Source organism: Halyomorpha halys, unplaced genomic scaffold (assembly GCF_000696795.3).
Source record: "Halyomorpha halys isolate HHAL.00 unplaced genomic scaffold, Hhal_1.1 Scaffold910.1, whole genome shotgun sequence".
NCBI classification, from domain to species: Eukaryota; Metazoa; Arthropoda; class Insecta; order Hemiptera; family Pentatomidae; genus Halyomorpha; species Halyomorpha halys.
Window position 1 is genome coordinate 92,669 of NW_027106583.1, and position 14,513 is coordinate 107,181.

General features: G+C 26.4%; 1 protein-coding gene across 5 annotated transcripts in view; it reads right to left on the reverse strand.

Annotated features, from left to right (window-relative positions):
• LOC106687063 (KH domain-containing, RNA-binding, signal transduction-associated protein 2) overlaps positions 1–14,513 on the reverse strand; it is a 39,370-nt gene that overhangs the window by 3,594 nt on the left and 21,263 nt on the right. For 2 of the 5 annotated variants that reach the window (XM_014430744.3, XM_014430745.3), the window contains 2 exons: positions 12,985–13,099; positions 3,279–8,349 (listed from right to left, as the gene is read on the reverse strand). In XM_014430744.3, the coding sequence (XP_014286230.1) occupies positions 12,993–13,099 (107 nt within the window). In that variant the 3' untranslated portion in view covers positions 3,279–8,349; positions 12,985–12,992. Of the gene's footprint in view, positions 1–500; positions 664–2,175; positions 2,259–3,278; positions 8,350–12,984; positions 13,100–14,513 lie in introns of those variants that run through there. The other 3 variants (XR_001344114.3, XR_010842755.1, XM_067044965.1) reach the window with 3 other exon arrangements.

A 14,513-nucleotide genomic window follows, 5' to 3' on the forward strand; every position in this document is an offset into this window, starting at 1 on the left:
CTAAACTTTCACAAAAAATTCCACTTTTCACTCGGCATGTTGTAATAAATTGCTTAAATCAAAACTGAAACTTCAATCAAATTCGAAGTAAACAATAACATGAGGCTCTGGAAGGAAAGGTTATAAACATAAAGGCTTGTAAAACAAGTTGCTTAGAAAATCCACTAGGTGCTCTTATTCATTTAACTTTTAACGTGACTTCAAATAGGGCTGGGCTGCTCACAATCCTTTAGTTATAAAATTTAACGTGGTAAAACATTTTACATTTAACACAACATCATGAATACCCCTACTGTCCCAGATTATAGGTCTCCTAGAGTTTTATATACCGCTATTTTTGTTTAATTTTTTAATTAAACATATAACTTAGGGACATCTGTATACAAGAAAAGACAAAAAGATATAAACAGTGGTTTTCATAATATTGAATATATTTACAAAATATGTTTATATTGCGATGCTTAGTTTATTTTTTACTGATAAAGGAGTGGTTACATTACCTTATTCAACTTCATCTAGTTCTTCAATTCTACAGCCGTATATATAATTTATTCTATTCATAAAATGTCAATGGAATCTATTGACAGGTTTGAAAGAAAGATTTTAAGACACACACAAGAGCTCTACACACCATACCATACAACGATCTTTGTGTTTCTCAACCTGAAAGAGTGCAAAGAATTAGATGGCTAGGCAACGTTATCAGTATGGGTGAGGAAAGGACAGTAAAAATATTTTATCATGGGAACCCCAATAGAATAAGGCCTCGTGGAAGACTGAAGGAAAAATGAAAGGACTACATCTCTGAGGATTTGAAGACAAGCTATCGACTAGGACTCGGGAAGAGCAGGACCGCTACATGCATTTTTTGCGCCCATAATGAATGAAACAGATGAATACTAAAGAGCCATGGTCAGGGCTGTAAGGAACTGTCAACACGTGTAACTTACATTAAGTTAAAACTTGAGGTAGAAAGTTGTCTTGATATAGACAAACCTTTCCTCTGCCATCTCATAAATTTTTTCCTCATCTGCATGTTGTTGCCTGATACGATTTTGTGCCCTATCATGTCTGAATGGTATTGGCTTTAACTGTATTTTATTATTAAAAAAAAAATGAAAACAGATATTGCTGAACTGTAATACAGGGACTTTTCTTTCATTTATACCCATAGGAGGCATAGGGGCATACTTATAAACTTCTTTGATTTTCATAACAAAGCTAATAAAAAAGCAGAATATCAGAATAAATTCAAAATCTGAAACTAAGCCAACCTTTTTAATTGTATTAATGAAAAGAATAACATCCATTAAAAGCATACCAGCTTTTGAAAGAGCACTCCCTCCAGCACGCAGTCTAGTAAGGGAAATGGAATAGAATATTGAATACTGCCGAGAATATGACAAGAATGAATATTTCAGTAAAATTCAAGCTGTTTCAAACTTAGGAGTGGTTTAACATGAGGAATTAGATTTAAAAATGGACTCCGAAACATCATATACTTATTTATTAAAAGATGGAGTTGTGATGGGTTATTGATTTTCCCAGAAATTATCATGTAGAGGAATTTAAAACCCTTCGAAAATAGAATAATGTTAAAGGAAAAGGTTTTTATTTTCCACTGTACACGATATGTTACTAAAAATAACAATATGATAAATTACTAAACAAATATTAAAACCTTAATTATCACTATCCAGTAGTCATACACATAATTAAAATAAACTTAATGAATATAGAAAAAAATGTCTAATAAATACCTTCCTATTGTCAAATAATTATTTCAGATATTCAATGAAATTAGAATTATTTTGGATAGATATAAAAATGTAATAAGTAGAGCATATAGCATAGAGGCATCAAGGTACAAATAGCCAAATTAGACTATATGCCTTTTTTTTTTTTTCAATTTTAGCCACTTTTTAAAAAATTGCCTGATTTAACTATGTTAAGTCTCCCCTTCCTGTTTTAGATAAAAGCTTATAGGTGATATTAGACCACGGTTTAGTAGGGCAGATTAGCCAACCAGTATTGGTCAAAGTACATACTATATACTACCACATGTACATGACATGTATATACTACCAAAAGCAATGTCTTTATGCATACAACTAGTTTATAGCATTAAATATATGCAAAATGATAAAGTAAATTATAATGAAAAAATTTACTTACTTTATTCACAGTATGATCATCTTTGATGAACAATGGTTTCTCTATTTCTTATGCATGTTGAAATGAGACAAACACATTTTTTGCTGCCAAATAAAATTAGATCATTATTATGTGGAAACACAATTGAAAAAACATAATTACAAGAAACAAATTAAAGCTATAGGAGAGACAGATTTAATTTATTATAGGTTTTTTGTTTTTAATAAGGTTATATAATTTGAAAAAATTGTTTATGATATTTAGTTACCATTAAAGTAAAGCCAAATATTCAAAAAATAACAGCCTTACATGATTCATTATTTCTGTTGGACACGTTCATAATCACCTGTATTTGAAAGTTTGAGAATTTACTATAGTTTTAATTTTTTATTAACTATGATTTGCCTTTGAAGAATAAAATTTACAGGATATGTGATAAGAAAAATACTTTTGACCATGCATAAGAGAAAGAAGTGAATGGAATTTAATAAAATTAATATTACACTAAGCACAGGGAGACATGGAACCGAAGTTGTTTCTTGATGTCTAAAATGTAAAATGAGAGGAAATTTTTGATTCTGAGGATAAGCAGTTATCCAATTTCTCACATGAACCAAAAACTTTCTTACCTTCAGTAGTGAAGAATCATTTAATATAAGTAAATGAAAAAAAAATTAAATAAATGGGTTATAAATCAAAATCCAGTAACAAAATATAGGACTTATTAAAAATAAATAACTCATTAATAATAAGCAGCTAATAACATTTTTAAACTAACTGTACCTGTTCTATCATTATCAAAAACCATTGAGTTTATAAATTACTCATTTACAACAAACTACTAGACTAGACTAATTAATACAAATTATATAATATTTACCCACAAAAACTAAAATTTAATATTTTTTATAGACTGCTTTTATAAACAATTATTAATTTTGTTAAAAAAATTAATAATTGCGTAAATCATACATATTGAGAAATTTTTAATTATATATATGTTATATAAATTAAATTTTTAGTTATAGTATATGATGTTTTAAAATCAGTAATAAAAACTTTTCTTCAATATGGCAGCAAATACTCAGTGCACTATAATTTTAGTGTTTTTAATTAATACTTACATAAGAATGTAAATCATGAAGAAGTCATTTTAAATCAATCCACGCAGTCCTAGGAATTAAAGAAAAATTAATTACTATAGAAAAACAAAAACAAAGCTATCAAGTCAAAACAGACAAATCCCAATAAATGTACAAAACAATTTCTTAACAAACCTATTATGCAGTGTATTGGATATTATTTGATTGCCATTCCCCATGGCTGTTTTTAATTAAGATTAAAAGAGATAGTTACTAATAGGGAAAGGGAGAGTTCAAATTCTTTGTTACCCAGAACCAGATCAATCAACTACTAATATAAATCGCATAAAAAATATTTTGTTTTATTTCTTTCATTTATTCTTAAGTTAATACCACAAATATTTTTTTCTTTTTTTATTGTATTACTCAAAGAGAAATTTATTTTATTTAATATGTGCTATACGGATAAATAATTCATCTACATCTAAATTCAGAAACAATGGGAAAATAATTAAACATGTCACCTCCACCATTCCTTATTCTTTTAACATTCTTAAAAATCTATTTATTACCAATAATTTTTATTATACAGGTTTAATTTCTAGAACAAGAAAAAAAAAAATTGAATGACAACTCAATTAAATATTTTAAAAATATTATACATTTAAGATTAGTTATAGTCATGTTCTAATTTATCTCTTGGTATTAAGCGAGTGACAATCCTTTTGATTTTGATTAATTTCAGGTAGTCTAATACGGAATAATTTTAATTTTAAATTCCCACAATCAAAAGGCCACATCAACCCAGGATTCACAAACACTTAAAATTATATAAAAATTAAAAAATGGTTTAAAAATCAGTCATTAGAGACTTCCTGCCCATGGAAGTCATATTATTTATTAGACAGGTCTCTTCAGTAATTCATTAAAATGATATGGATTAAATTCACGACATTGTAGAGTAAATCATTTTCTTTCCGCCAAATTGTAATATTCTTTTTAACACAAACTTTAAGTAAGATTGCAGAGGGTATTAGTGTTAATATCAGAAAAGTATTGGTCTTTTTAATTATTAAACACAAATTCTGGAATTAAATTCTTAAGTGTTATTTAAATTTTATATTTGTAAAAAAATGTTAAGTATAGAATAAAGAAGATCAAGACATTTAATACCCTTTAATCTATTTTATATCATTGAAATGTGTTGCTATTAAATGGCTAAAATCAACATCAATAAAAAAAATGCCCGACTAAAAAATTTGAATTAATATTGTAATGATTCAGGCATGATCGGCGTTTGCACACTTTCATATTACAACAACCACTTACACACATACATTGTAACCTTTTATCAGTACAGTTCCTCTCCCTCCTCTAGAAAATGTACATTGAGCCCTTAGAGACTCAAAAGAAATGATGAATACAATTATTATCACTATCAGTATTTGATATTATTTAAGTTAAAAATCATGAAAAAGTCATGTTAATAATTAATAACAAATAAAATAGGACCTTCGGGAATATTTTATTAGCCTGTTGTGTGAAATCCTCAACACTGCATAACATGAAAATTCTACAGAAAAAAAAGAGGGCAAAATATAACATGCAATTAACGAAGAATACCAGGTATTGATAAATATATATATATATATATAACTTAGCACTTATTATGCACTTCTTCGTTTAATGCATATTATAATAGAAAAAAATAAAAAGTTAAGAAAACATGAAACTTAAGATCTAAAGAGAAAGATAATAGAAATCTCAAAACGTAAGACATGCAGACAATTATTGATTTTGAGTGGTTAAGTGAGAGGCACTGCCATATGATAAAACAGTACGGATTTGCATAAGATTACTAAGTAAAAACTGATCATATTTACTAATTATGTGGTAATAATTCAAGCTCAAAATTTTGGCTCAATATAGTAGAACTAATATCCAAATAAGATTTTATTTTTTATAATGTATAAGAAATCATAATTCTTAATTAAAAGACCAAAACATCATAATAAACGAAAAATGTTATATCAGCTATTTTTACTAATATTTATCTTAAGAAAACAGCAAGTCGAAATATCATGTAAACTAAAATTGTTGATGAATATCCAGATTTTAGGCATTCTCTAATAAAACTTTCATACTATTTAATAATGAATCATATTCAAACAACAAAAAAATATGTGAAAGATCAACCACATAAAACATGTGAACAAGAACAAAAATTTAATGAGTTGAATAAAATATATATTACCCCTAACAAGAGAGAAAGAGAGAATACAAACATTCTATAGAAAATTGACACCAAATAAAAAAAAACACTAATAGAACAAACGTCTTCTTTAAGAGTTGTTGCCAATATAACACAAACAAAATCAAGTTAAATTAATTTTATTTTAGAAAAAGAAGAAAATTTAATGCAAGTACAAACCTTTAATTTAAAAAGGAAAAAAAAAACTGGGCTTGAATAAAATTGTGTAAATTGTCTGAAGATTTCTCCCACATAATGGCATGCAATTTATTACATAATTAAATTACATCTTATTTTAACATATGACAGTGCCGCTCACAAAGGGAATCAACATTTAAACAGAAAAAAAAGAAAAGAAGAAGTAAATAATTTGATAGAATAAAAATAATCACCAAACAAATATTTTCTTTTGAAATTTGTTACCTCTATTTAACACAATTAAAAGTTCTAAGAAATCTTAATTTTTTTTTGGTAGGGAAGAATTATTTGTGTTCAATTTGAAAACATTACTTCAATGACTTTTAGGTTGTTGTGTGATTTCGGTTTATTTTGTACGTTATCCTTACAAAATGAGCCGCTGATTTTCCAAATGAAGCAGTTTCCCATACCTGTTAAAACTAGTTTTAATTTTATGAGTACACTCATACATTAATGAATTTTTTGTTTGTTTTTGTTTTATCGCAAAGTAACCATTCTAAAACATAACATATTTTAAACGTATCATTTGTTGTTAATATTGATTTAAAGGAATGTTTGCCACCTTGAGTTATTACATTCAACTGAAAAAAAAGAAAAATAAATAATAAACAATTTGTAGTTAGAAACAATTTTAAATAAAATTATTATTATAAATAAATACATTAAATTAATTTTACACCAAAATGCCATATTAGTTAAAATATAACATTACAATTAATTTTTATAAATCTTTTATTGATAATAAAAATATTGTTTTTACCTTTTTATATAATGAATTATTTCCTTAATTATTTTTTCACACAATTTTTTTTTGTCCATACTAGCTTCTTGAATTCAGGTAGTGATGTTTTGGGATTATTTAATTAGTTTTCGTTCAGTGTTTTGTAAGGTTTCATCGTAGAATGTTGTACAACCAAAATGAACTAAGCGATTACAGAAAAGTCAGCAAAAACTACACCACTTCGTAATTAATTATTATTCATTTTCAAACAGTTAAGGATTGTGATGGAATTAGAACAAATGCCACTTTAAGCGATTCATTCTTCAATGAATTTGTTACAGAATTAGGGGGTAAACTAAAATATAAATATGTATAAATATATGCATGAATAAATTTAATCTTTGAATACTTTATAGAAGAATGAATATTGGGACAATAATGTTGCTTTAAAAATTACTCGCATGAGTTAAAAAGTTTGACAATCGATAACAAAAAAGTATGTTTTTAAATTTAAAAGTATTCTTTTAATTTAATACTCTAGAATGTCATTATGTTGATAATCATTTTAATGAGACAAATAAAACAAAAGAGAACAAAAAAGTGGGAAATCCAAACAGGTTGCATGAACATTTAGACAAACTCTAGTATTAACGATAGGAATAAACATGTAACCAAACAAAAGCATGGAGATTATGACAATAACTATAATAAATAAATGAGGTAAACATAACGATTAAAAAAGGTTATTTGAAACATTTATCAAATATTTAATTTTAAACTATTAACATAAAAATCAAGACTTGGATTATCAATAAAATGTCTAGAGTCCATTTGGATTGATAAATCATAATCCATAATCATCTGCAATAATTAGTAAAATAACAGGTTTTATCTTGAAGGCATTGGCTTATCCATCCTTCAAATTCACTTTTCATTTCATATTACTTTAATGCCATTGTCCCATAACATTTAGGTCTTTAAAACAGTTTTAAATGAATTATAGGGCAAATCCAGCTAATACCTCTAGATGAAAGGGATTAATATATTTTAAAAATCTTCTTATTGATTTATAGTTTTAATTATCTTTCAATACAAACATTTAAGATTATCTAATTAAACAAAGTTTATTTTCTTTTAGAAATTAAACATTCCTGAAAATATTTGCAAACCTGATGCATAAATTTTTTTTCATAATTACCAGTGGTATTAAATCAAACAAACTTTATTTTTGGCCTATTAATCTTTATTCATCAATAGTGGATTCATCCAATTTGGTCCTGTATTATTCAATACTGTTTATTCATAAACCTACATACTAAATTTTTAATAACTACATAAACTATCAAGAGAGAAAAAAAATTGAATGATTCTTTTTAACTATATATCGAAATAGTTAACACAATGTTATTTACTCATTATATCAATTATTATTCTTCATGTTAAAAGCTAACATTAAATATTACTCAATACAATAAATACTTCATGTAAAAAGCCTTAAGTTACTAGTCATAAATTAAAAACAATTACTCTACTATCTCATTAATTTTAATATTTAGAAGTTTATAAATTATAAAAATTAAAAGCGAAACAAAACTTGAAAAATAATAAAAAAACAAACCATTTTTTAAATTCAATCACAATGTTTTATTTATGATTTCATAAATAATTAAAGAAAAAAAAATTAAAAAATAAGATACAGTAAACAATTATAAATGATAAAAACACTTAGGATGTTAAAAAGTCAATGTTCATAAAACATATAGAGCTATTAAATCAGATACACAAAATCTAAACTTTCTAATCTATTATATTTATTCCATATATAAAAATGAAATTGGTTTTGTTTCCCAATTGTTTTTCATTTTTTATGTGTTTTTAAAATTGTTTTTGCATTTTATAAAATTAGTTTAGTTTAAATTTTAATGTCAGCACCTCTTCATACCCTAAAAAACAGAACAGAAAAGAAAAAACATTTGTTTACTATTTTTTAATTATTTTTTTTGCAAAATTTGTCATTAGTTTTTCAAAATATTTTAGTATATGACTGATTCAATTTGTTACGATCAAATTTAATTTTTAAATTCGAGGTAGTTGAAGGAAATAGACACAATTTATTATTAACAATTAAATTAACAATTTTATTTAGTGGTTTAAACAATTATGATTAAGTTCAAGAGGTTATAAAAAAATGTGAATACTCCCAACAACAACCTCTTAAATCAACATGAGCAAAAATAAAGGGATAATTTTCATTTAAAGCAGAAGGAATATTTTATATAATTGTAATTATTTTATTATAATTTTATTAATAATTTTTGCAGACATTTATGAAGGGAAAATGCAAGCAGAGGTACCATTGGTGAGTCATAACGACAAGAAATCTATAAAAGCAAAACTGTAACTAAAACTGTCCTAAAGCAACTAATCTACTATAATTAGCAGTTGTTAACAACAAACCATAATCCTTTTCTTAAAATATACTTTAAAAACAACTGAAATAATTACTACTGAGATGATAGGAACAAATCAAGGTAATAGGTTAAGGATAATGATTTGGATAGCGATATTGATTTACATCTCAAAACCAAAACAAGGTAATAGACTAAAATTTATAACAAGTTTTTCTCAAATACTTATGACTATGAAATTATCTTATATGATAATTATGACATGTTTAGTATGTCCTCAAATTAAACAGGATAAAAACAAATGGAAACAGAAATACATTCCAGGTTATTAATTATAACATAGTCAGAATTCAAGTTTAAAAAAAAAACACAAAAGGAAAAAATATGTAACTAAATCAAATATATGAGAAAATGATTTGCAAAACTCACTATATCCACCAACTGAATTTTAGGATGACACAAAGATATTGTAGTTTAATTGAGTATTCTGAGGTGTTGCGGGGAACATATGTTTAATAATTGGTTCCAAACAATAAATAAATGTTTCTGTTGTAAGCATTGCGTATTAGCATGTTTTTATTAGCTACAGAGGTATTAATAATACCAATATTGTATAAATGTGTCAGGTCGGGGGCCTGTATCTGTCTAGATGCTACCAGGCAGGCCAATCCTGCAAACTCACTTCAAGCTTCGACGGGCGGATATATAGATAATTTTATTTATGTCACAAAGACAAAAACAAACAATATCTGTTTTTCTAATTTTTACAAATAAATTTAATTTTTGTATTTTTAGAGTTTCTAAATGGCATAAAATAAATAAATATGGTTTTGTTTATTTATCTTGTTCTTAGCTGACCGCACCCCCAACAAACTTCTCTAATCATTAATCTACGGTCAACTATCTACACATCGTTTAAATACTTTGTTTTACAATTTGTTATGTTTATTACTTTAAATACAACAATAACAAACTTCGGCTATTCATTTATTTTATTTTCATACTCTACACGGTTGGGCTAATAAAGGTTGCTCTTGAACCCCTACCCTCCACAACATGAGGTTTAAACTATTTACTTAGAAGTATTGATTTAACCATAAATTTAGGCTGGATATAGAGTTTTGTAGGGGAACACGGGATATATGCAACAAGTTATTTGGCATTAAATTATGAATTTAGTAAGTCTCGGAGTATACAACTTAAAATAGTGAGTTTTACACAAGGTAAAGGAAAAACTATGTCAATTGATAAAAAAAAAAAATCATAAAGTAAAACTTATATTAATAAATAAAAATTTTATTTTATCATATTATTTTTAATGAATGAGGTTTTTAAAAAATTTAAAAATATTTTTGCTCTAAGTAAAAACACTAGATATAGTTTTAGGACAACAAACAAAGTTCTAGGATTTCTCTCTTGACTATTCATGGTATAACACAGATCTCTAACAGTAGTATGTTAGATATGGATTTTAAGATTCAAAATCCCTACACACACTACCATCTACGCAACACTACCATCTCAATTTTTTTTAAAAAATGAATAAAAAAAGTTTTGCAGGTCATGTTCTCATCATATTTAGAGTAAAACAAAGCAGGAATGATGTTGATAAAGTTATTTGGTGAATGTTTTAATCATTAATAAAACAGTAGAATTAATGCAATAAATAAAAATTTGATGAGGTAACGTAAAAAAAAAAATATTTCACAAAACCATTTGCATAGACTATAAATGTCAAAGAGAGAAAAACTTATTTGAAGAATAGAATCACTACAGGTCGATACAAATTTATTTGAGAGAAGAGGCTAAACATAAATCCGCCCCTCAAAGCAATAATTTGTCTTTCAAAAAATCTTTGTATTTACAGATCATAAAATCATTATATTAGATCAGGAATAAAACACTTAAAAACTTCACCAATGGAACCAACTACAAATAACCAAAAGATTTAAACTAGAATATCAAATGATAGAATTTAGATTATTACACACGTCAATGGATTTATTGATGTATTCATTAAATGTTGCAATATTAATATTTATTAAGTGCACCAATAATTGTTGAAGGATTTAGGACAAATTATTTCAATACCAATCAACATTTAATAATAGAAAAATTTGAATGTATATAGAATTTAATCAATTATTGGTACACAAAATAAATTTAAATCTAGGAGAGCAAAATAAATTATAATTTGTTTTAAATATTAAAAATAATTAATTTAAATACAAAAATATTGGTAAAATAAATTAAGAAATTATAATTCAATTTTTTTTTTTTTGTTAGCTTTAATAACTGAATGAAATCAAATAAAATTAGCAACTCTGTAACCGATTTATGCATTTTTAGATATACATATTAAACTAAAAAAAAAACATTATAGTATAAGCATATGCTTATTTCTAGACAGAGATTGTCAGTTAAAAAAATTTTTCTTTTCAACAGTCATGATGTTGAAAAATATTACAATCTGTAACCTGTGAGAAATAAGTAATCGTGGTACTGCAAACTGGTTTGCTATCATAACCAAACAAAATAAAATACGGTAAATGGAGGAAAGTACAGTAGGGGCTAAAGGGCGTAAGGATCATATTTTTCATACCCAACTGTATTCTAAACAAGATCTACAATAAGTTACAATACTAAGTAATAACATAATGTCTACCAATTTCTGTAATTGAAATTACTGGCTATTAGATTTTCCCAAAAATTACTGACTTTAGTAAGGCCTTCAAAAATTCTCGATAAGCAATATTTTTAAATACATGCAATAATAAATCAATGCCTACTTGAAACCTTCGCACGATGGTTTTCAACGTAACATACCAAGTCTGTAAAGATGACATAGTGGTCTCAGAATTAAGACACAGTCTTACCAATTTGATGTCTATTGGTGGTGCCGGTTCGAATCCGGCCTGGGGCATTGACTTTTTCATTGAGTGGTGGTCCCACAAAATGAAAACTTTGACCCCCAACCATGATTAGGCAGTATAGGACTTCAATGGGAGTCTTGGCCAAAGCAAAGAAAAAAGATGATATAAAAATTTGCCTACACAAGTGGCACAAACTAAACTGCCAATGTACTTAACACCAAACCTTATCATTGACGCTTGTTTTAACATCTGATAAAGATTTTTAATTCACAAAATCTTTTGCAATATCTCAAATTTGTTGAACATCACATTCATATTAAGATGGATAAGAATATTATGAAAGCCATTTAAAATAAAATAATAATAATAGTAATTAATTTCACCAGAAAAGCATTAGTAACAGCCGTCAAATTTTCTATAAATCTTCATTATCATTCTTATTATTATGAATTAGAACCCATCACCAGTAATCACTTTTCGAAGAATTGTAATTGACACTAAAACACTGAAAGCTAAAAATAACTAGTCCAGAATTTTAATGACGTGGCTATAAATTTTAAGCAATTTATTTTATTGTCAGCAGGACAAAACATGCATTTACAAATATCTAGTAAATGCCCACTAACCCAAAAAGGCAATAAAGAAAAATTTGACAGTTGCATCACTATTCTTCTGGAGCAGCGATAAGTTCTTTAAATTCAAAAATTCCTGAAAATTAAGTTTTGCCAACCATACAAAATTTAATAACACCCTGATCAAAAACTATAACAAAATGTTTCACTGAAGACTTTTTTTTAACCTCTTACGATTGCTCCTGAAATAGGGAGTTATCTTAAAAGTAACCAACCTATTCTAACCAGAAAGAGTGGGTCTAGAGTTTTCATTCTGAAGACCACGACAAAATAAAACAAACAAGATATAATAAAGTTTAGAACTAATAATTCACAAAATTCACTAGAATTTCTAAATTTTTTCTTACCATACAAAATCCCCGTCCTAATAATCCTCAATGGTCCAAACCTGAATAATTTTGTGAACAATGAGACATTAGGAAAATAGAAATACTTGCGCACAAATCTAGAAATGATGCTAATTGGTTTAGGGCCAACCTAATAAAAAGATTTTATAACTAATTTACTCTTACATTGTACTTATGATTAAACAATTGATAATTAAATCACAAAACAAATTAAAATATAAAAAAAAAAAATTGTAACAATCTCTGTCTAGTAATTTCAAGGATAGATTTGACTATATATTATTAAGCAAATCTAAATTATAAGAAAAGAAAACTTACCAGTCAATTTACTTGGGAACAGGACGCGAATATGGTACAGGGCGGGCAGCTCCTGCTCCATAACCGCGACCTACCACAGCTGACTTGTAACCCTTCCAGCGTCCAGCTCCAGCAGCTAACATTAATAAGTATTTTTGAGACAAAATAATGACAATTTTTCCCAAAATTTTCAAATAAATTATAGTAGCCATCACAAAATAAGATGAGTAGGCATTTTAGCTATGTTACCATACTTGGTCCTAATATAGCGATGGCGGACCAGTTCAGCTTTTAAATTATAAATAAGCAGTAACAGCAGCTCTATGTAGTTAGTTACCAGTTCTCCTATTCCACTTCGTTTTAAGGATAGAACATTAAAAGCAATATCAATTTAAAATTATGAATACATGGTTTACAGATTTTAATATATTTTTCCATTTTTTGTAAATCAATTAACTTTTCTATATCTTAATTCAGAAATTGGAAGCTAAAATTATCTCCTAATGGTAACGCATTAAGCATATTGATAGGAAGTTTTATTTTCATCATATAAATTAATAAATTTTTCAAATGTGTTAATTAGACATGTGGTTATTATGGAGTTGGTTATTAATTAATACAATTACATATAAATTACAATTACTACACAATTACAATATAAAAATACATGTTATGTGATTTAAAGGAAATAATATTTTTAATACAATTAGTTAATTTAAAACTTAACTTTAAGACATATAATGCCTCTATTCAATATTTGTATAAAGCTTTATTTTTATCACAACTGAACTATTAATTGGTTTAAGAAATCTTGAGAAGAAACCAGAAAGGACTGTGGAAAGACAGATAAAAGTTTACTAACCTAAAAGTCCTATTACCAGTGAATAGAGTTATAATGGGAAATGTACAAGTAATTTAAAATGTAATGAATAAGTGTTTGGAACAACTATTAAGTTAGCCTTTGATCTGCTAGTTCTGATTTTTTTTTTTTTTTTGTAATTGTCCTAGCTTCGACCAGCAACAATTGTTCTTTCTTCTGCTGAATTTAAGCATTTTTATATTCATTAAAATTTTTTGTATTATAAAATTTATTTTATGAAGTATATAAATTTATTATTTTAAGTTCTTTTTGTTACAAAAATAACATTCAACATTTAAACATTTCTAAACATTTGTTTGTACAGGTTTAAAAGGTTTTTTGTTAAAAACATTTTTTCTTTGTCATCATTGTGGATTATTTCATGCTCGATAGAAAATCCGTTGATTGATATAAAATAACTTTCTAGAGTTCTTATTCTGTAATTCAGTTAAAAAACTGGAAAACATTCATGTATCACTATATATTGCATAGCCATTCATCATGGTTAAAAACTGTTTTTTAAACTTTATTTCAAATTGATAATGAATAAGAGAATTTTTTTTTTTAATTTTCTACGACCAGTTTTCAAGTTCGCACACTTTTAACTAGATGGAGGAACCATTCTACGTATAGAAGTTTTAATTGCTATAACTGGTGCTAAAACATGTCAGGTTAATTAAGTTTATATATA